This window comes from Salvelinus fontinalis, chromosome 42 (genome assembly GCF_029448725.1).
Source record: "Salvelinus fontinalis isolate EN_2023a chromosome 42, ASM2944872v1, whole genome shotgun sequence".
NCBI classification, from domain to species: Eukaryota; Metazoa; Chordata; class Actinopteri; order Salmoniformes; family Salmonidae; genus Salvelinus; species Salvelinus fontinalis.
Genome location: NC_074706.1, coordinates 18,198,276 through 18,220,376, shown reverse-complemented (window position 1 = coordinate 18,220,376; position 22,101 = coordinate 18,198,276). Strand labels below are relative to the sequence as shown.

At 45.4% G+C, this 22,101-nt stretch overlaps 1 protein-coding gene across 1 annotated transcript; it reads right to left on the bottom strand.

Annotated features, from left to right (window-relative positions):
* Positions 1–67: 67 nt before the first annotated feature.
* Positions 68–21,560, bottom strand: LOC129841088 (uncharacterized). Its single transcript, XM_055909188.1, has 11 exons — positions 21,350–21,560; positions 14,929–15,131; positions 14,531–14,612; positions 13,793–14,014; positions 13,627–13,743; positions 11,730–11,941; positions 11,433–11,468; positions 7,862–7,942; positions 7,320–7,433; positions 5,645–5,746; positions 68–5,553 (listed from the first exon to the last, which is right to left on the bottom strand). Exons 1-11 carry the CDS (start codon positions 21,558–21,560, stop codon positions 5,458–5,460), a joined length of 1,476 nt encoding a protein of 491 aa, XP_055765163.1. The 3' UTR covers positions 68–5,457.
* Between the last annotated feature and the right edge of the window lie 541 nt (positions 21,561–22,101).

The window sequence follows — 22,101 nt, the reverse complement described above, 5'->3', positions numbered from 1 at the left end:
TTGTGTGTGAAACAATTGACAGCAAATATGATTAGCTTGTTTTAAAGGAAACAGACAGACAAGAGTATGGTCTTTTCTGTTTATTGAGGTGGATATAGGCATGTCCTACAGACTATTCTACTATAAATGCTTTTGATATTCGTAGAATAGAAACACTAAACATTCCATAATGTCTAATGATATGGCGTTGGAAATCATGTTTTCTTTATGTCTACACTGATCACCTTTCATTCTCACTCCTTTCCAGTTATGGTGGCATACAACACAAATAAGTTCTCATAAAACAAACGGATACACACTTCCTATTACCTACATTTGAGATCTGTCCATTCCTTTTAAAGCATGTGCGTGTAGGGGGATGAGACAGTTGGTGAGAAAAGCAGTTCTGGAAGAACGTTTTAAAAGTGACTCAAAGTTTAAGCGTGATCAAGCGGCATCTGACCTTCTCCAATTGAGATTATCCCCTTGACCAACTAGGGCCAGGAGTTTTTCCTGTTCTGGTTACATGGTTAGGAAATGACCTGTCCCTGAATCTAATCATGTAAAATTATTTTTCCTGTCCCCTTGAGCTGACCAGGGGTACATTCATTAGGAAACTTGAAAGCAAAAGGAGAGCCGCACACTCTAGGAGCTCAGATGCAAAAATGTAATGTCCAACGTTGACAGCCAAGCTGTCTTCATCAGGGTATAATCACAAACACTGCGGTATGACTCGTTTATAGTGTCAAAAGACACAGATGTCTAATCATGGATAAATATCATTGGTTAATTCTCAAAAAAAAATGGCATACAAAGAACACCATACAAAAAAACAAATGGATAGCATATGGTCATAGATTCATTTTAGACTACACAAGCTTACAACCAATTACAATGGCAAAGTCACAATCACAAGAATGGCTTCAGATCAAAGTCTACGTTGAGACCAAAGGGAGCAAGGGTCTTTAAAATAAAGATCCAGGCAGCCTCTCGTTTTAACAATAAATGATCAAGGTGATCAAGGTCACCCGCTCTCCTAGGGAGGGTGACATGTTCAATGCCAATATAATGCAGAGACGAAATCGAGTGGTTTGCTTCCAAAAAGTGGGCCGCAACTGGGTAAGCCAAGTTTTTGCAACTAATGGTGCTACGACGATCTGAGATACGTACTTTTAATTTGCGCTTTGTTTTACCCACAATTTTTACCACAAGGACAAGTTATAAGATAAATACCTACCTTTGATGGGGATCGATGTCCCTGTTTGTAGGTTTTTGAAGGTGTAGTATCTGGGATCTACATCTGTTTATATTAGTTACTATGCTGTTACTAGGCAGTGATGTATTACGGCATTGTTACGTTACTACACATAATAGGAACTGCACATGCGCACTATTGTGCCGGGAACTGTAGAGCACGAGGTTTTGACTAAACGAATCATAAAACACGGGATGAGATGTTAAAACTGTCCATTGTGCCAATAGATGGTATGCACTCACATGAGATTTGCCGTGATGTTGACAGAGTGGCATGGGAGGTTTATTTCTTAGACTGGGTTAAGATGTCAATTTTGGGACACATCCTCAGTAGTGTGCCTTCGAATCAGTGGGTGTTTCGGCCTTTAATCACTAAACACCCTCAAAGGTGGCCAGCTAAAGGGTGATCAAGCCTTAGCTTGTGTTCCGTGCCCAATTAAGATTTCCCACGGGACTATGCAAGGCAGGGGCGTCCTCTTCCCTGAGCCAGCCCTACAGCTGACCGCATACCTCATATGCCCTCCTCAAAATCTGACTGTACTCCTGTCTCCTGTCTGGTCATTTCTCCACAACACAAATATTACAGAAGGGTCTACATTTATAAGTGCCATTGCATTGAGCACAGCCATTACATTTGTAATTTATATTCAGTAGGGGGCGCAAATAGACGTTGGTCGGGAATATCTTGGGGTGGTAAATCAGTGTACCAATTGGTCTCTGAGATTTCTGCCCGGCGAGAATACGACCAAGGGAAGGTCCGAAAACACATGACCGAGATTGTCATCGGATTTTAGAATGTGCCAATGTTTGAACGATTTCCTTAATTTGTTCAGAGCACTTTGAATAGCGGGTAGTTAGAACGCAAAAATGCGTATTTTTGCGAGACTGACCTTGAAAAAAATGTTTTGTTTTGAATTTGCTCAATGGCAAAATTAATCTGATCATTTTTGTACCCCCTCTCCTTGAATTTTCTTTGCGACTCGGCCATATTTCTGTCGAAATCTGATTGTTTTTTGCAAATTCTTTTGATTCGACAGAATTTGCTGTAGGGCAAACTATTTTTCAAGAGAAGTGGGTGACAACTATCAGCCCTCAAACTGTTACGATCAGTAGGTTTCCTGTAAAGATCAGTGTATAGAACATTAGATCAAGAGAACTGATTTGACGTGTATCAGATTGCATAGTAAATCTCAAATGTTCAGAACAGGAGTTAAGAAAAGCATGGAATGCCTGGAGCTGTTTTGCATCACCCCTCCATAGAACAAAAATATCAATATACCGTTTCCAAATAATGTTAGGCAAGAAAACATTTGAGAGGACTGAAAATAGACCGTTCCTCCATGTAACCCACATACAAATTAGCATAATTAGGAGCCTTGGGGATCCCATAGCAGTACCCTTCGTCTGAATAAAGAAATAATTTAGAAACATGAAATAGTTGTGTGAGTGAGTACTATTTTAGCCAATGTTATAATGCAGGCACTGGAAGGTAGTTCATTAGGGTCATGTTGCAGAAGGAAATGTTCCATAGCTTCAATACTGCTCGTGTGGAATATTCGTGTATAACGACTCAACATCAAAAGTAACTAACAAGGTATTCTCAGGGAGAGGATCAAGAGATTCAATAATAGAGATCATACTGCTGGTGTCCTCTAGGGGAGCTGTTCGGCGAGTGGTCTAATAAAAAAGTAAACAGAGGGGCTGTTACTGCATCAATGCCCGCTACAATAGGGCGCCCTGGAGGTTTTGTAACTTCTACAAAGTATATAAGGTGGCAATTTTCTTCTAGATTGTACACTCATTAGGAACCTAAAGGAAGCAACCAGGTTGTAACGGGTAGGGACTAACTGAATTTGTCCCCCAAAAAGAAATGCTTGTTTCCATTGCAGAAAGTTTTTCTACTGTTTGCATTGTGCACTTATGAATACACCCCAGGACAATCTCCCCTTGACAGAGGAGATGAAGGCACTGGATGCGTTTGCGTGGTAAGGCTTAAGCAAACGACGAGATGAAATTCGAGGAGTTGAAATTGGGGGAGGAGCAACTGCGACCGCCTAAAGTTGGACACGTGGTTTTACAACAAATCTCAGATGAACATAGCAGTGTTGCCGTTGTTATAAAAGTATTTCTTTATAAACGTTAAAACAATCATGTTTCCAACTCCCATATCACACAATCATAATTTGAAATCATGTGTGTACTTTGTACAAACAATGAGAGAGACACTCGTGTCACATTCATTCTGTATATATCCACTGTATACATAAATCAAGGCAAAGTTGGTTCCTGTTTCAGTCATGTCTTTGGTCACGTTCGTGTGGGTCAAACAAAAACACCCTAATGATTGGTTGACAATAGAGCCTCCACAATGCAGGTGATGGCTGCAGGCTGAAGTTGGCGAAGAGCAACTGCAGAAACTTGCAGTCAACTTCATGACCTTTGACCACATGGTTTTTGTCAAGTTCATATGTGGGATCATTTTTATCCCCATAATGCATCACACTTTGAAAAGGTGGTGACCAGCGATGGCCACCGACTTGACAAAAGTGATCCGCTCGAACGCGCCCACTGCCTGTAAAACCTTCAGGAGTGCTTCATTATTTAAAATACATTAAATACGATAATAGGATTTTATATTTAAATACCAAAATGTGCCTTCTTTTAAACCAAGACATGTGTTGCAAATGGCACCCTATAGTACACTACTTTTGAGGGGGATGCAGACGATGTATAACATCTTAATAAAATAGCGCCCTCCCAGTGTATTAATAAGCTGCCTAAACAGTTATTTGACTCTACTGTTGAAATGACAGTAGTTTCATATGTAGAACTAAAATGATGCACCATGCATATAATGACAAACGGCTATACGTTTGGCAAGTAAAGGCATTTCTGATTGTATTTGCATATATATATACACACACACCCACAACTGTTTAAATATACACAACAGGAAGTAACTACCTGACTGGCGGAGAGCTTTACTTGGTCTACCCTGAGTGGATGATGAGTTGTCCTAGCGCCTTCTGATTGCATGATTAGGAGTGATGTGGGTTCTGATTGGATTATGATACACTTAGAAAAACATTTCCAAAAAGGTTCTTCGGCTGTCTCTATTTTTGGTTCCAGGTAGAACCCTTTTTGGTTCCAGTAGAACCCTGAAAGGCAGTTATCGGTTGTGTTCCTCTCCTCAGACATTGCTGACGAATGCCAGATCTTACAGCTCTTGGATAGCTATTTTACTTATCAGCTAACCACATGTTATCGACTGTGCACGACGGCACAATCGATGACGTGGCACGCAACCATTGGTTGATGCATGCAACGTCTCAGCAGAGGAACACAACCAGTGTTTGATAGATGCCATACATTAAATTGGTGGAAGCCCTCAATGGCGCTGCCCATGCCAATACTGCCTTTTGGCCACTAGCGGCCTCTCATTCTCTATGGGCTACACACTGGCTACATTCCAAATCTCTTGTCCACTCCACTTCTAAAAAATAAATGGACTGGGAATATGGTGGAAACTCCCTCAAGCCATTTTTTGCACTAATCCAATGCTTAAATGCTTGAGAGGGAGTGAGTCAGCGCACACTTCTGGAGAAGGGTAGGGATCATGGCCTCTGATTCGGTTTCAGACAAGTTTTTTCCCCCCCAGACATTTTGAATGACTTCATCACAGCTATACAGGAAATAGTCCTTTTAAATAATCTCCTTTCCTTTACTAATATCCCATTTACACAGAGACAAAAACCCTTCTTTTTACATTTGGTTACTTTCTTTTTTGTATATGTGAAAGGGGTAGGGAGTAAAAAAAAAAACATGGGTACATTTAAAAACCACCGAGACCTAGTAATGAAACCTGTTTTTTTGCAGGGAAATTCATTAACACTTCCATTGTTTAACACCTCCCTAATTTGAATGGCAAACAGGCCCCATGGTTTAACAGGGGTCATCTAAATATGCCTTTTTAAAAAGGTATAATAATATGTCCTATGTCAGAAAACAGTACAACACTCACCAGAAAAGGCTGGATAGGGGAACTGAGGGGCAATGTCTAGGTCACAGCTACATCTACAACATACTGCTTCCACTCCTATCCCTACCCCGTTATAGAAGTGGTCACAGTCAAGGAGAGGAGAAAGGAAGCCATTGCACTGTATTCGGGACGGAGCTGTGGAAACATTACTAAGGCCGCTCCCGATTGGACCGACGACAGGCGTTCTACAGGAAGTTGGTGCGGGCGTTTTTCCCTGTGTCAATGTTGACCTGGAAGGCTCCGTCTGTGGAGTGCAGAGCTTCAGAGGCGGGCGGGGGGACCTGGGGGGGAGGAGGGAGGAACAATGTCAGAAAGTGTGTGTATGTATGTGAGAGGGTGTATGTGTGTATGAGAGAGTGAGTGAGGACTGACCTGGGGTGGTGGATGGGCAAGGAGGGGATCAGCAGGAGACATGTTCTCCATCTTTATCTCCTCCTTCCCTGAGGGGGCGCTGTACATCACCGGCGCATACCCCTGAAACACACACAGTTACGTAAGCTTCCACACACACACACTCGTACTAACTACACTCAGAGGAGAAGGATCAAAATCAGCCACAGGGTACTGGTTTGGCGGCCCACTCTACTGTTGGTGGTCGGAGGAGCCACAGGGTACTGGTTTGGCGGCCCACTCTATTGTTAGTGGTCAGAGGAGCCACAGGGTACTGGTCGGGCGGCCCACTCTACTGTTAGTGGTCGGAGGAGCCACAGGGTACTGGTCGGGCGGCCCACTCTACTGTTAATGGTCAGAGGAGCCACAGGGTACTGGTCGGGCGGCCCACTCTACTGTTAGTGGTCAGAGGAGCCACAGGGTACTGGTCGGGCAGCCCACTCTACTGTTAGTGGTCAGAGGAGCCACAGGGTACTGGTCGGGCGGCCCACTCTACTGTTAGTGGTCAGAGGAGCCACAGGGTACTGGTCGGGCGGCCCACTCTACTGTTAGTGGTCAGAGGAGCCACAGGGTACTGGTTGGGCGGCCCACTCTACTGTTAGTGGTCAGAGGAGCCACAGGGTACTGGTCGGGCGGCCCACTCTACTGTTAGTGGTCGGAGGAGCCACAGGGTACTGGTTGGGCGGCCCACTCTATTGTTAGTGGTCAGAGGAGCCACAGGGTACTGGTCGGGCGGCCCACTCTACTGTTAGTGGTCAGAGGAGCCACAGGGTACTGGTCGGGCAGCCCACTCTACTGTTAGTGGTCAGAGGAGCCACAGGGTACTGGTCGGGCGGCCCACTCTACTGTTAGTGGTCAGAGGAGCCACAGGGTACTGGTCGGGCGGCCCACTCTACTGTTAGTGGTCAGAGGAGCCACAGGGTACTGGTTGGGCGGCCCACTCTACTGTTAGTGGTCGGAGGAGCCACAGGATACTGGTAGAGTGGGCCACTCTACTGTTAGTGGTCAGAGGAGCCACAGGGTACTGGTCGGGCGGCCCACTCTACTGTTAGTGGTCAGAGGAGCCACAGGGTACTGGTCGGGCGGCCCACTCTACTGTTAGTGGTCAGAGGAGCCACAGGGTACTGGTTGGGCGGCCCACTCTACTGTTAGTGGTCGGAGGAGCCACAGGGTACTGGTAGAGTGGGCCACTCTACTGTTAGTGGTCAGAGGAGCCACAGGGTACTGGTCGGGCGGCCCACTCTACTGTTAGTGGTCAGAGGAGCCACAGGGTACTGGTCGGGCAGCCCACTCTACTGTTAGTGGTCAGAGGAGCCACAGGGTACTGGTTGGGCGGCCCACTCTACTGTTAGTGGTCAGAGGGGAGGCAGAGTTAGATCGTAGAACAGAGGGAAGAGGAGTAGGGGCTGATTTGTAGAGTTGAGTAGAATAGAATAGGGTAGACTAGCATAGAGTGGAATAGAACAGAGTACACTCTTAGTACATTATTTTCTATGTAGAACCTTGAAGGGTATAGGATAATCCTTTTTGGTTCCAGGTGGAATGGAAAAGGGTTCTACCTGAAACCAAAAAGCGCTCTTGTATGGGGACAGCCGAAGAACCTTTTTGGAACCCTTTTTTCTAAGAGTGTAGAGTAGGGTAGAGTATAAATCCCTACCATCGGAGGAACACCAGGGTTGTACTGTGGCTGGTTGGGTGGTGGGCCATTCCACTGTGGGGGCTGGGCAGGGGGGTACATAGGGTCCTGGGGGGGGTAGCCTGGGTTGAAGCCCTGAAACAAACCACAACAAAACAACACTGTCACACTCCATCTTCCTTATCTTGAGGAGTTTCTCACCTGACAGGGGGACTATGAGGGTTTCCTAACAATAACCATACAAACTGCTGATATAATGAACAGATGGAGAGAGAGGAGAGATGGATGGACTCACTGGTTGAGAGAGAGAGAGAGAGAGAGAGAGAGAGAGAGAGAGAGAGAGAGAGAGAGAGAGAGAGAGAGAGAGAGAGAGAGAGAGAGAGAGAGAGAGAGAGAGAGAGAGAGAGAGAGAGAGAGAGAGAGAGAGAGAGAGAGAGAGAGAGAGAGAGAGAGAGAGAGAGAGAGAGAGAGAGAGAGAGAGAGAGAGAGAGAGAGAGAGAGAGAGAGAGAGAGAGAGAGAGAAAAAATAGTGAAGGTGAGAGAGGAGAGATGGATGGACTCACTGGTTGAGGTGGGGGTCCGGTCCATTGAGGCTGGCCTGGCATCCCAGGGTTGGGGGGAGGGTAAGCCTGAGGGTAACCTCCCTGTACATGGAGGAGCACCACAGTTCCCTCAGTAAAACAGAGGGACTCAAACATACAAACACTATTGGTGTTGTGATTATGTTGTATGTTCTTGGATGCTATTTTTACGTATACGCACTCCTGCCTACACAATTAACCCTCGTGGGATAAATCAAGTATTTTGAATTGAATACTATATGCGATATACTCATACAAGTACTGTACATAAACAGATACTAACACATAAACAGATTCTGTACATAAACAGATACAAAGTTAAGAAAACGACACACAGTCGTGGCCAAAAGTTGAGAATGACACAAATATTAATTTTCAAAGTCTGCTGCCTCAGTTTGTATTAAGGCAATTTGCATATACTCCAGAATGTTATGAAGAGTGATCAGATGAATTGCAACGTCCCTCTTTGCCATGCAAATTAACTGAATCCCCAAAAAACATTTCCACTGCATTTCAGCCCTGCCACGAAAGGACCAGCTGACATCATGTCAGTGATTCAGTGAGTGTTGACGAGGACAAGCCTGGAGATCACTCTGTCATGCTGATTGAGTTTGAATAACAGACTGGAAGCTTCAAAAGGAGGGTGGTGCTTGGAATCATTGTTCTTCCTTTGTCAACCATGGTTACCTACAAGGAAACACGTGCCGTCATCATTGCTTTGCACAAAAAGGGCTTCACAGGCAAGGATATTGCTGCCAGTAAGATTGCACCTAAATCGACCATTTATCGAATCATCAAGAATTTCAACGAGAGTGGTTCAATTGTTGTGAAGAAGGCTCCAGGGTACCCAAGAAAGTCCAGCAAGCCCCAGGACCGTCTCCTAAAGTTGATTCAGCTGCGGGATCGGGGCACCACCAGCACAGAGCTTGCTCAGGAATTGCAGCAGGCAGGTGCGAGTGCATCTGCACGCAAAGTGAGTCGAAGACTTTTGGAGGATGGCCTGGTGTCAAGAAGGGCAGCAAAGAAGCCACTTCTCTCCAGGGAAAACATCTGGGACAGACTGATATTCTGCAAAAGGTACAGGGATTGGTCTGCTGGGGACTGGGGTAAAGTCATTTTCTCTGATGAATCCCCTTTCCAATTGTTTGAGGCATCCGGAAAAAAGCTTGTCCGTAGAAGACAAGGTGAGCGCTACCATCAGTCCTGTGTCATGCCAACAGTAAAGCATCCGGAGACCATTCATGTGTGGGGTTGCTTCTTAGCCAAGGGAGTGGGCTCACTCACAATTTTGCCTAAGAACACAGCCATGAATAAAGAATGGTACCAACACATCCTCCGAGAGCAACTTCTCCCAACCATCCAGGAACAGTTTGGTGATGAACAATGCCTTTTCCAGCATGATGGAACACCTTGCCATAAGGCAAAAATGATAACTAAGTGGCTCGGGGAACAAAACATAGATATTCTGGGTCCATGGTCAGGAAACTCCTCAGACCTTAATCCCATTGAGAACTTGTGGTCAATCCTCAAGAGGCGGGTGGACAAACAAAACCCCACAAATTCTGACAAACTCCAAGCATTGATTATGCAAGAATGGGCTGCCATCAGTCAGGATGTGGCCCAGAAGTTAATTGACAGCATGCCAGGGCAGATTGCAGAGGTCTTGGAAAAGAAGGGTCAACACTGCAAATATTGACTCTTTGCATCAACTTCATGTAATTGTCAATAAATGCCTTTGACACTTATGAAATGCTTGTAATTATACATCAATATTCCATAGTAACATCTGACAAAAATATCTAAAGTCACTGAGGCAGCAGACTTTGTGAAAATTAATATTTGTGTCATTCTCAAAACTTTTGGCCACGACTGTGTGTATATATAGAATCACTATCTATTCCAATGACATATAAAACACAAGGCATACACAAACCAACACACCACAGTATATACACTGCTCAAAAAAATAAAGGGAACACTTAAACAACACAATGTAACTCCAAGTCAATCACACTTCTGTGAAATCAAAAAGTCCACTTAGGAAGCAACACTGATTGACAATAAATTTCACATGCTGTTGTGCAAATGGAATAGACAAAAGGTGGAAATTATAGGCAATTAGTAAGACACCCCCAAAAAGGGAATGGTTTGCAGGTGGTGACCACACACCACTTCTCAGTTCCTATGCTTCCTGGCTGATGTTTTGGTCACTTTTGAATGCTGGCGGTGCTTTCACTCTAGTGGTAGCATGAGACGGAGTCTACAACCCACACAAGTGGCTCAGGTAGTGCAGTTCATCCAGGATGGCACATCAATGCGAGCTGTGGCAAAAAGGTTTGTTGTGTCTGTCAGCGTAGTGTCCAGAGCATGGAGGCGCTACCAGGAGACAGGCCAGTACATCAGGAGACGTGGAGGAGGCCGTAGGAGGGCAACAACCCAGCAGCAGGACCGCTACCTCCGCCTTTGTGCAAGGAGGTGCACTGCCAGAGCCCTGCAAAATGACCTCCAGCAGGCCACAAATGTGCATGTGTCTGCTCAAACGGTCAGAAACAGACTCCATGAGGGTGGTATGAGGGCCCGACGTCCACAGGTGGGGGTTGTGCTTACAGCCCAACACCGTGCAGGACGTTTGGCATTTGCCAGAGAAAACCAAGATTGGCAAATTCGCCACTGGCGCCCTGTGCTCTTCACAGATGAAAGCAGGTTCACACTGAGCACATGAGCACATGTGACAGACGTGACAGAGTCTGGAGACGCTGCAGAGAACGTTCTGCTGCCTGCAACATCCTCCAGCATGACCGGTTTGGCGGTGGGTCAGTCATGGTGTGGGGTGGCATTTCTTTGTGGGGCCGCACAGCCCATGTGCTCGCCAGAGGTAGCCTGACTGCCATTAGGTACCGAGATGAGATCCTCAGACCCCTTGTGAGACCATATGCTGACACATGCACATTTGAGGCCTACTGGAGGTCATTTTGCAGGGCTCTGGCAGTGCACCTCCTTGCACAAAGGCGGAGGTAGCGGTCCTGCTGCTGGGTTGTTGCCCTCCTACGGCCTCCTCCACGTCTCCTGATGTACTTGCCTGTCTCCTGGTAGCGCCTCCATGCTCTGGACACTACGCTGACAGACACAACAAACCTTTTTGCCACAGCTCGCATTGATGTGCCATCCTGGATGAACTGCACTACCTGAGCCACTTGTGTGGGTTGTAGACTCCGTCTCATGCTACCACTAGAGTGAAAGCCCCGCCAGCATTCAAAAGTGATCAAAACATCAGCCAGGAAGCATAGGAACTGAGAAGTGGTGTGTGGTCACCACCTGCAGAACCATTCCTTTTTGGGGGGTGTCTTACTAATTGCCTATAATTTCCACCTTTTGTCTATTCCATTTGCACAACAGCAAGTGAAATTTATTGTCAATCAGTGTTGCTTCCTAAGTGGACTTTTTGATTTCACAGAAGTGTGATTGACTTGGAGTTACATTGTGTTGTTTAAGTGTTCCCTTTATTTTTTTGAGCAGTGTAGTTAAGTGAATAAAGAATAAATGGATAATGTACCATGTTAGGATCTGGGCCTGGGCCATGATAGAACGTCTGCAATAGCCACAGAAAATAAAACACGTCACGTTATTACCGTTCAGCTACAAAACAACATGCGTTACTGCAACAATGTCATTATTACAGTAGTACAGCATGGGAAGGGAGACAGATTAGAGGGAGGAACCTAAGGGCAACTTCTACATGGGATTTGTCCCAAATGGCACCATATTCCCGAGTGAACTAGTTTTGACCGGAGACCTATGGCGAGAATCGGGTGCCATTTCGTAGCCAAGCCACCATCTAACTATCCCTTACCGGGACACCAGGTCCAGGGGACACCCCTCCTCCGGGCGTGTTGTAGCCGGGAGGGGGGTGCAGAGTCTCGGGGTTGTCCAGTTGGATGGCGGTGGTGTCGGGGGATTTGTTCTTGAAGATCCTCTTCCGGCAACAGAAGCAGATACTGGCGGGGATACCAAGCAGGAGGAGGAGGGCCATGAGGGGGTTGCCTGCTTCATTCTCATGTTTGTCTGGAGGGGGATAGAGGGAGGGGCGGGGGGCACAGGGAGGGAGGAGAGGAGGAAGGAGAGTGAGAGAGAGATGCAGAAGGAGAGAGACGAGGGAGTTAATTTGGGAGACATAGCAAAGCCGTAAGGGGAACAGGAGGGAGTGATTGACAGACGACATGTGTTTCACTCTATGCATGTTGTATTCTATCCCCCCTCACATCCCTCTCACCCCACCCCCCTCTTTCCCATTACCCCCATAGCTTACCGAGCAGCCCTGTAGTCCTACAAATAACCAACTAATTAGTGACAGACAGAGACATATGAGCTGCGAGCCAAACAATGTGCATCCCAAAAGGCACCCTATTCCACTATGGGTCCTGGTCAAAAGTAGTGCAGTATATCAGGAATAGTGTGGTGTGCCATTTGGAAAGAAGGGCCAGTATACCAGACCGTTGGGAAGGGAACCTGATGCTGTGTCTATTTCCATTACGTACTCAAACTTCAACATGACCTAACAGAGGTAATTTAATTCTAAGAATTCTATACAGCCAACATCACTTGTCTCTATACAGCCAACACCACTTGTCTCTATACAGCACCAGTTTGTATCTCTCTGACTTGTTACTACTTACAATGTGTTACTACTATGTACTAAGCATACTTGGATATTTGTGGACTAGTTTTGACCAGAGCCCAGTGTACTAAATAGGGTGCCATGGGGTGCTTATTACATACGCTGCGGCTACTGTTAATTATCTATCCTGTTGCCTTGTCCCTTTACCCCTACCTATATGTACAGTGCATTAGGAAAATATTCAGACCCCTTTACTTTTTTCACATTTTGTTACGTTACAGCCTTACTAGAGCCGGCCGACTCTTGGTGGGTCCAAACTTCTTCCATTTAAGAATGATGTAGGCCACTGTGTTCTTGGGGACCTTCAATGCTGAATACATTTTTTTGATACCCTTCCCCAGATCTGTGTCTCGACACAATTCTGTCTTGGAGCTCTACTGACAATTCCTTCAACCTCATGCCTTGGTTTTTGCTCTGACAAACTGTCCAACTGTGGGACCTCATATAGAAAGGTGTGTACCTTTCCAAATCATGTCCAACCAATTGAATTTACCACAGGTGGACGCCAATCAAGTTGTAGAAACATCTCAAGGACGGTTAATGGAAACAGGATGCACCTGAGCTCAATATTTCTGTATTTTACAAAAGTTTCGAAAAACCTATCTTCGCTTTGACATTATGGGGCTTTGTGTGTAAATGAATGACGATTATTTATTTATTTTTTATACATTTTAGAATAAGGCTAACGTAACAACGTGTTACGTTACAGCCTTATTACCTCATACCCCTGCACATCGACTGGGTACTGGTACCCTGTGTATATAGCTAAGGTATCGTTACTCATTGTGGATTTATTCCTTGTTATTATTATACATTTATTATTCTTTTTCCTTTTGTATTGTTGGGAAGGGCCTGTAACTAAGCATTTCACCAGTCCCACACCTGTTGTTTACGAAGCATGTGACAAATAACTGTAGATTTCTTTTCAGGATTTGGAACGCCGACAGCGTCTGCGCGGACCAAGGTTTGGAGTGAAGTGGTACCCTTCCCAACACACTCATGATAACTCAGTAGAAGTGAGTAACGCTGCAGAGCTAACTAACAATCTATGGCAACACGGCAAAACCACAACCTGTGAGTTCCATCCTGACGATGGAGACCACCCGGTCTCTCGTGTCCTTCAGCGTGTAGTGGCCCACGTCCGAGGCGTTGACCTTCTGGATGCTGATCTTGGTGGAAAGGGACTNTCCTGACGATGGAGACCACCCGGTCTCTCGTGTCCTTCAGCGTGTAGTGGCCCACGTCCGAGGCGTTGACCTTCTGGATGCTGATCTTGGTGGAAAGGGACTTGACCCGGTTCCAGTAGTCCGGGAGGTCCTGGGCCACCACTGCCCCATCATCCACCAGGGTGACGTTGACGTTGGCGCCTGAGAAGGAGAGCGTGGCGTCGGCCTGGTTGATGCCCTCCAATGAGATGTGGAGTTCCTCGCCCGCCACGCACTTTGTGTACTCGCGCCTGGCTGAGAAAAGGAAGAAAATGTTGCATTAGAGGAAAACGGTGAGAGAAAGAGGGGAGGAGGGTGCACATGAAGGGGTGAGAGAGAGGGGGGTGGGTGAGAGACAGTAGGTGGAAAGAGAGAGAAGGAAGGAGCGAGCAAGAGTGAGAGAAAAAAAGAGACAAAGGCCAAGACAAAAAAAGTTCTGTACACTATCCGACAATAACAAAGGGCAATAATTAAAGGGATAGCCGTAGTCCCAGGGTCAGATGAACTCGTAGATACCATTTTTATGCCTCTGCGTCCAGTATGAAGGAAGTTAGAGGTAATTTTGCGAGCCAATGCTAACAAGCTCTAGAGCATGCTAGCTGTTCCTATAGACTTCCAGTCATTGCGCTGAAGTTAGCTAGCAACTTCCTTCAAACTTAAGCAGAGACATAAAAATGGTATCCACGAGTTCATCGGACTCTGTGGAAGTAGATGAAGGGCTTCGTGCCAAAATCCCGAAATATCCCTTTAAATAACATGCAAAGCACTCACTGGTCACAGCCACTTTGAGCGAGGAGATCTCCTTGTTCCAGTAGTCTCTCTGGACATAGGTCCCCTGGTCATTGTAAGTCACCTTCAGGGGGCAAAGGTCAAACACTTAACAGGGACGATCAAATCAAACTTTATTTAAAAGTGCATTTAAAATCTCTTCCCAAAAATGTTTTAATAATATATTAATTGAAGAGATAGAGGATGGTAGGTGCATTGGTGGGACGGGACGGGTGTTAAGTAATATTAATAGTACCGGTCAAAACCAAGTGGTGTTTTTTGTTATAAGTAGGAAACCATCCCCTCAAACCAATGACCTCTGGTGGTATGATCTGATTTGATATACTTTGTTGTCCCCGAGGGGAAATTTGACTTGGACAATTAAAGAGACAGTCACTCACTTGGTCCAGATACCAGCTCCTGTCGGCTCCTGTCCCAGACACTTTTCCCCTAGTGGACCGGGATCCACGGTCCCAGTACTGGTATGTCTTCAGGGGCTCTGCAGCAGGGGTGAACTCCAGCTTCTCAGCACTCTTCGGGAGGTAGATCTTCAGCTGACGCCCGTGGGACAGACGCTTGTGCAGGTCGGGCACCACGTAGCCATCTGAAGAAAAAGAGCGAGAGAGAGAAAGAGATGGGGTTGGAGAGAGAGGGAAGGGAGGGAGGGAGAGAGAAAGAGAAGAAGAATAGGGATGAGTGAAAGTGGGGAGGGGGGAGAGAGAGAGTGTGAGTGTGAGAGTGAGGATTAACACATTTTATTCAACATTATCTGAAGCCGTGGTAAACACAGATAATGTAGCTTGAAACGCTTTTAAAACAACTTTTATCTACAAATTCTTGACATCTGCTGACAATGTCCCAAATGGCATCTTATCTTCACTATAAAGTGCACTATGGTGCCGTGGTAGAAAGTAGTGCCCTATACTGGGAATAGGGTGCCATTAGTGATGGGCCCTAGTTTTCTGCTGTTGACTAATGCAGTTGGTGGTGTGGGAAGGTGTGGTGCAGGAGCTATAACAGGTACAATGACGTCGGCGTAGTACTAGCGGTAGTGGGCCCTACCTACACGGCAGTGTACTTTTGAACATTCCTGTCCATTCATCTTGAAATGTCAACCGAATCCTCCTCCAGGATTTCATTTGTCCATCAACTGTGTTCTCACATGTATTTTTTTTTGGGGGGGGGGGGGGGGGGGGGGGGGGGGGGTGTTTTTTCATGACCTTTCAGTGGAATGTAAAGAGCTAAATGAACGGAAGAGCCGTGGGGTGACACTCCCCGCTCACAACGCACATGCAACTCCCGGCTGGAGACCGGGTTAAAATCACTGTCGTTCTTTCCAGCTTTCTCCTCTCTCCACCCCTGTATCCCTTTGTCATTTCTAAACTGTCTTTTCTTTCTTTCTTTAAAAAAACAAAACAAGGGAATACACAGGAAGCTCCAACTCACCCACACTGAGAACAGTGCCCAGCAGGATCCAAAGACTCCACATCATCTGTATTGACATAGACAGCAATGGCATATCACAATAAATATAATAAATGATATTATGAACAGGTTGTGGGGGGGTGTAAGACAGACAAACAACAAATAAACAACAAAAGTAACTAAATGATGAATAAATAAAAGAACAACCCAATTTACATTGACGCTGATCATTTATACAGTACAACTACACCAAAAATGTCTTCTGTGCAATCTAAAGTCACAACAAAACCGGTGGAGTGATTGTTACAGTCAGTCAAGCAGGGGTAGGGCATGTTAGGACAGTGTTTCCAACGTTTGGTCTTGGCTCAACCCTTTTGGTACTGGATCGAGGAGACTAGAGACTGAGGCCACATCCCAAATGGCATTGATTCCCTAAATAGTGCACTACTTTTGACCATGGCTCTGGTCAAAAGTCATGCATTTGATAGAGAACAGGGTGCCATTTTGGCCACAGCCTGTCCAGACTAGAAATGAGGTCTCTAGTGGGTCAGGAGAAGATGTGAAGAGCAACAGGGATGGGCAACTAGAGGTCCGCAGACCCCCTTTTGAAGGCCCTTGGATCAACCCCCCCCCCCAAAAAAAAAAAAATATATAGAATTGTAATCAGTAAACTTCATGGAACACAAAGTGTGACTGCCTTTAAAAAGCAACAAATCCATTTGAAAACGGCCTATGTGGCATCGATATGAGTCAGAAGCCGTTTTTATAGTGCCGTGATGGGAAACGAGGTCAGCGGACCCTCTTTTGAAGGCCCTCAGATACATTTCCCCCAAAAAAGTTGTGGGCAACTGCGGCCCCTCATGATGAGTTCAGATTTTTTTTAATCAGATTTAGAGATGAGAGCAAATAATGCATATCAACTGAGCTATTTGCAGTTTAACCTTTACAAAATGTTAAAGTAAAATCGTAAAACTGAAATGATCACACCCCTCTCTTATTTATTATACTATAAAAAGATACACTGATCCACAGCATTCCTACTGAGACACTTAGGGGTCCATGGAGTTACCAAGGTAACGTGGGCTCCCGAATCACAACCGTCCGGGATTGGGAGTCCCATAGGGCGGCGCACAATTGGCCCAGCGTCGTCCGGGTTTTCCCGGTGTAGGCTGTCATTGTAAAAAAGAACTTGTTCTGATTTGCCTAGTTAAATAAAGGTTACATTTAAATAAAGGTTCCACAACATGGCCGGTCACACCCCCCCCCCCCCGTCCTGTCTCAGAACAAACTTTATTGTTACAACCCTTCCTGTTGTTGTAATGCGTACGGTCCTCTCCCACACACAGCACAGCCACCGTGGAAAAATACACAGGCTACCCACATCCTCTGGAATTTGCACGCTTCAGAAGTGTGTGAGTCACAGTGTGGAATTCGATGCTTCACATTTCGTGATCCTCTGGCAATATGGCTCTGTGATATATGTGGTATAGAACTATTATAGCCGTTGTGTAGCTGGTTACATCAAACAATCTCTGAAACTTTATTTTAATCATGGTCACACTAAACCGATCATAATCATTTCAAGTGACTACAGAGATGTTATAAAGAAACTGATCATATCTATGATTAGGCTACATCGACCATTCCACAACAGGCCTGTAGCCCATAGCATGCAATTTATAATATGTTTCTTAAATTTTTTTATAAATTATTTATTATGACGTATAGCCTATTCTCGGTCGTCTCTCCGGCATATATAAAATCTAGGAAACAAGCATAACCGTTTAATAAGGATCGGACCCTTTCCCCCCCCATTTTCGCCTAAAATTACATACCCAAATCTAACTGCCTGTAGCTCAGGACCTGAAGTAAGGATATGCATATTCTTGATACCATTTGAAAGGACACACTTTGAATTTTGTGGAAATGTGAAATTAATGTAGGAGAATATAACACATTAGATCTGGTAAAAGATAATACAAAGAAAAAAACATGCGTTTTTTTCCATCATCTTTGAAATGCAAGAGAAAGGCCAATATATGACTTAGGAATCTAGGAGCAATTTAGATTTTGGCCACTAGATGGGAGCACTGTATGTGCAAAGTTTTAGACTGATCCAATGAACCATTGCATTTCTGTTCAAAATGTTGTATCAAGATTGCCCAAATGTGCTTAATTGGTTTATTAATACATTTAAGTTCATAATTGTGCACTCTCCTCAAACAGCATGGTATTCTTTCACTGTAATAGCTACTGTAAACTGGACAGTGCAGTTAGACTAACAATAATTTAAGCTTTCTACCCATTTCAGATATGTCTATGTCCTGGGAAATGTTCTTGTTACTTAAAAGATCATGCTAATCACATTAGCGCACATTAGCTCAACCGTCACGATCACATACAGTGGGGAGAACAAGTATTTGATCCACTGCCGATTTTGCAGGTTTTCCTACTTACAAAGCATGTAGAGGTCTGTAATTTTTATCATAGGTACACTTCAACTGTAAGAGACGGAATCTAAAACAAAAATCCAGAAAATCACATTGTATGATTTTTAAGTAATTAATTTGCATTTTATTGCATGACATAAGTATTTGATCACCTACCAACCAGTAAGAATTCCCGGATCTCACAGACCTGTTAGTTTTTCTTTAAGAAGCCCTCCTGTTCTCCACTCATTACCTGTATTAACTGCACCTGTTTGAACTCGTTACCTGTATAAAAGACACCTGTCCACACACTCAATCAAACAGACTCCAACCTCTCCACAATGGCCAAGACCCGAGATCTGTGTAAGGACATCAGGTATAGAATTGTAGACCTGCACAAGGCTGGGATGGGCTACAGGACAATAGGCAAGCAGCTTGGTGAGAAGGCAACAACTGTTGGCGCAATTATTAGAAAATGGAAGAAGTTCGAGATGACGGTCAATCACCCTCGGTCTGGGGCTCCATGCAAGATCTCACCTCGTGGGGCATCAATGATCATGAGGAAGGTGAGGGATCAGCCCAGAACTACACGGCAGGACCTGGTCAATGACCTGAAGAGAGCTGGGACCACAGTCTCAAAGAAAACCATTAGTAACACACTACGCCGTCATGGATTAAAATCCTGCAGCGTACGCAAGGTCTCCCTGCTCAAGCCAGCGCATGTCCAGGCCCGTCTGAAGTTTGCCAATGACCATCTGGATGATCCAGAGGAGGAATGGGAGAAGGTCATGTGGTCTGATGAGACAAAAATAGAGCTTTTTGGTCTAAACTCCACTCGCCGTGTTTGGAGGAAGAAGAAGGATGAGTACAACCCCAAGAACACCATCCCAACCGTGAAGCATGGAGGTGGAAACATCATTCTTTGGGGATGCTTTTCTGCAAAGGGGACAGGACGACTGCACCGTATTGAGGGGAGGATGGATGGGGCCATGTATCGCGAGATCTTGGCCAACAACCTCAAGCATTGAAGATGGGTCGTGGCTGGGTCTTCCAGCATGACAACGACCCGAAACACACAGCCAGGGCAACTAAAGGAGTGGCTCCGTAAGAAGCATCTCAAGGTCCTGGAGTGGCCTAGCCAGTCTCCAGACCTGAACTCAATAGAACATCTTTGGAGGGAGCTGAAAGTCTGTATTGCCCAGTGACAGCCCCAAAACCTGAAGGATGTCTGTATGGAGGAGTGGGCCAAAATCCCTGCTGCAGTGTGTGAAAACCTGGTGAAGAACTACAGGAAACGTATGGTCTCTAATTGCAAACAAAGGTTTCTGTACCAAATATTAAGTTCTGCTTTTCTGATGTATCAAATACTTATGTCATGCAATAAAATGCAAATGAATTACTTAAAAATCATACAATGGGATTTTCTGGATTTTTGTTTTAGATTCCGTCTCACCGTTGAAGTGTACCTATGATAAAAATTACAGACCTCTACATGCTTTGTAAGTAGGAAAACCTGCAAATTCGGCAGTGTAACCAAATACTTATTCTCCCCACTGTAGATGTTAAACGGCCTCAAACTGTTGAGGATCCATAGAACACTACAGTGAGTAGTGGCCGTCTCTGCAGAGAACTCGCAGTTCACATGGGGCTGTATAATCTACAGAGAGTGGTTTCCTTTGGGAATGAGACAATGGAATTTAAGCAACAACAAAAATCTAACAAACAATGATGAACCAGAACCACATCAAGCAGATTTCTAGGAATGAAGGAAGTCTACTATTTGATATTTTCTTTAAAAGGTCCAATGCAGACGTTTTTATCTCAATGTCAAATCATTTCTGGGTAACAATTAAGTATCTTACTGTTATTGTTTTCAATATAAATGGTAAAAATAAAAAATAAATAGCTTCTTAGCAAAGAGATATTTCTCAAGCAAGAATTTTGCTAGGACTGTCTTGGAGTGGTCGGAGTGGGGAGGGTAAAACTGAAAACTAGCTGTTATTGGCAGAGAAGTTTGGAGACAACGGGAAGGGAGGGGAATACGAGTTAATAGACCTTTCTTATTGTTTTGTTTAACTGAAATGGAATGTTCATATCCTGTATATTTGACTGCGATATGTGGGTATCTCAAGTATCTATTTTAAGATGAATCCACTTACTGTAAGTCGTTAAGGATAAGAGCATCTGCTAAATGACTAAAAGGTCAAATGTAAATGGTTTGAATACAGATCTCATATTACTGTATTGAATTGTTTTTGTAAACATTTTTTGAACATTAATGTCACAAATGTATCACTTGTATAGTTCTTTATAAATAAATACATTTGACTGTGTAAAACCTAGCAGTACTACTTCTTTATTTGAGAGCGAGGCGGATATGTAGCCTATAGCATTTTGCTGAAAAAAAACATACTGTAGCGACCCGCACAGACAGCTGTGTGTTATGTGTTAGGCTAGTAGGTGGTTGTGTTCGCGGGGTCCGACATGTCAGTCAACCTGCTATCTGCCAATCACGGGAATGCCTGGAATGTTCTGATGCCGGGCATCCTGGTGGTTGGCGGAGTGGCGTGGAGGGGGGTTGGGCAGGGGGATGGAGCATTGGAAGTTAAGACCAGGTTTTGCCTTTGTTCTCTCTCTTACGTCTGGGCTTCACAAGAGAAGGTCACGATTGGCTTGTGGGCTATCTTTCATTTATTTGGCGTGGGCTACGGCCAAACAGTAGCCTGTGTAAAGTTGGTTTAATAAACCGTCCATTCGTAAACTCAATCCTCTGTCTGGACAGTTGTTCTTTTATGATCTAGTCAGGTCATTACATTGGTGTCAGAAGTAAAAACGTTGATAAAAGTTAGCCAGCTAGCTAGCTGACTTCTGTGGCTAGCTACCGTAGGTGAGAACGGGGGTTGAAAATGCTTCGAGGGAATCCGAAAGTGAAGGTGGAGGTAGGGGACGATTATGGCCAAGGAGATACGTGTGAATGGACGTCGGAGGTTCTGGCTGAGGAGATCGCCAGGGCGTCGGAGCGCAGAGGCCGCTTGAGGGAGGACGCTAGAGTGATGGCGGCTGAAGCGGGCATGAGCGCCTCGTCGACTGTGTTTCGCGCGGATTCTGGTGGGCGGGCCGAAGTGGTGACGTCGACGCGGCGGGACGAGGAATCTGGGGCTCAGGATGTAAACAAACATGGCGGCGCCCAGTTCCCGGCTGCGTCCGTATCTGTTAAGACCCCGAAGTATTCCGGTAAGGCGGATTGGGAGGCTTTTCATGCTCAGTTTGAACTGTTAGCTCATTTTAGGGGGTGGTCGGATGAAGAAAGGGCACTGCAGTTGGCTTTATGCCTCACGGATGAAGCTCTGTCCTGTTTGATATTGATTAGCCCCGAGGACAGACATGATTATGGCGCTTTAGTGGGAGCACTGAGGAGGCGCTATGGACAGTGTGTACAGCCCGGGCTAACCTGTGTTGGGGACTTTTGTCATGTCCCTGTGGAGGGTGTGCCCTGCTCCGCCCTGGTGGACACTGGGTCCACAGTAACCCTGGTGAGGCCAGATATTGTGCCAGGTTGGACTCAGTGTGAGCCTACAACTGTGCAGCTCCGCACAGTCACAGGTGAGCTGGCACCCATGAAAGGGAAGGGAATAATGACTCTGACAGTAGGGGGCAGGACTGTGCGTCATCCTGTGTGGGTGGCGGCTGTGCAGGACCCTTGTATCCTGGGGTTGGACT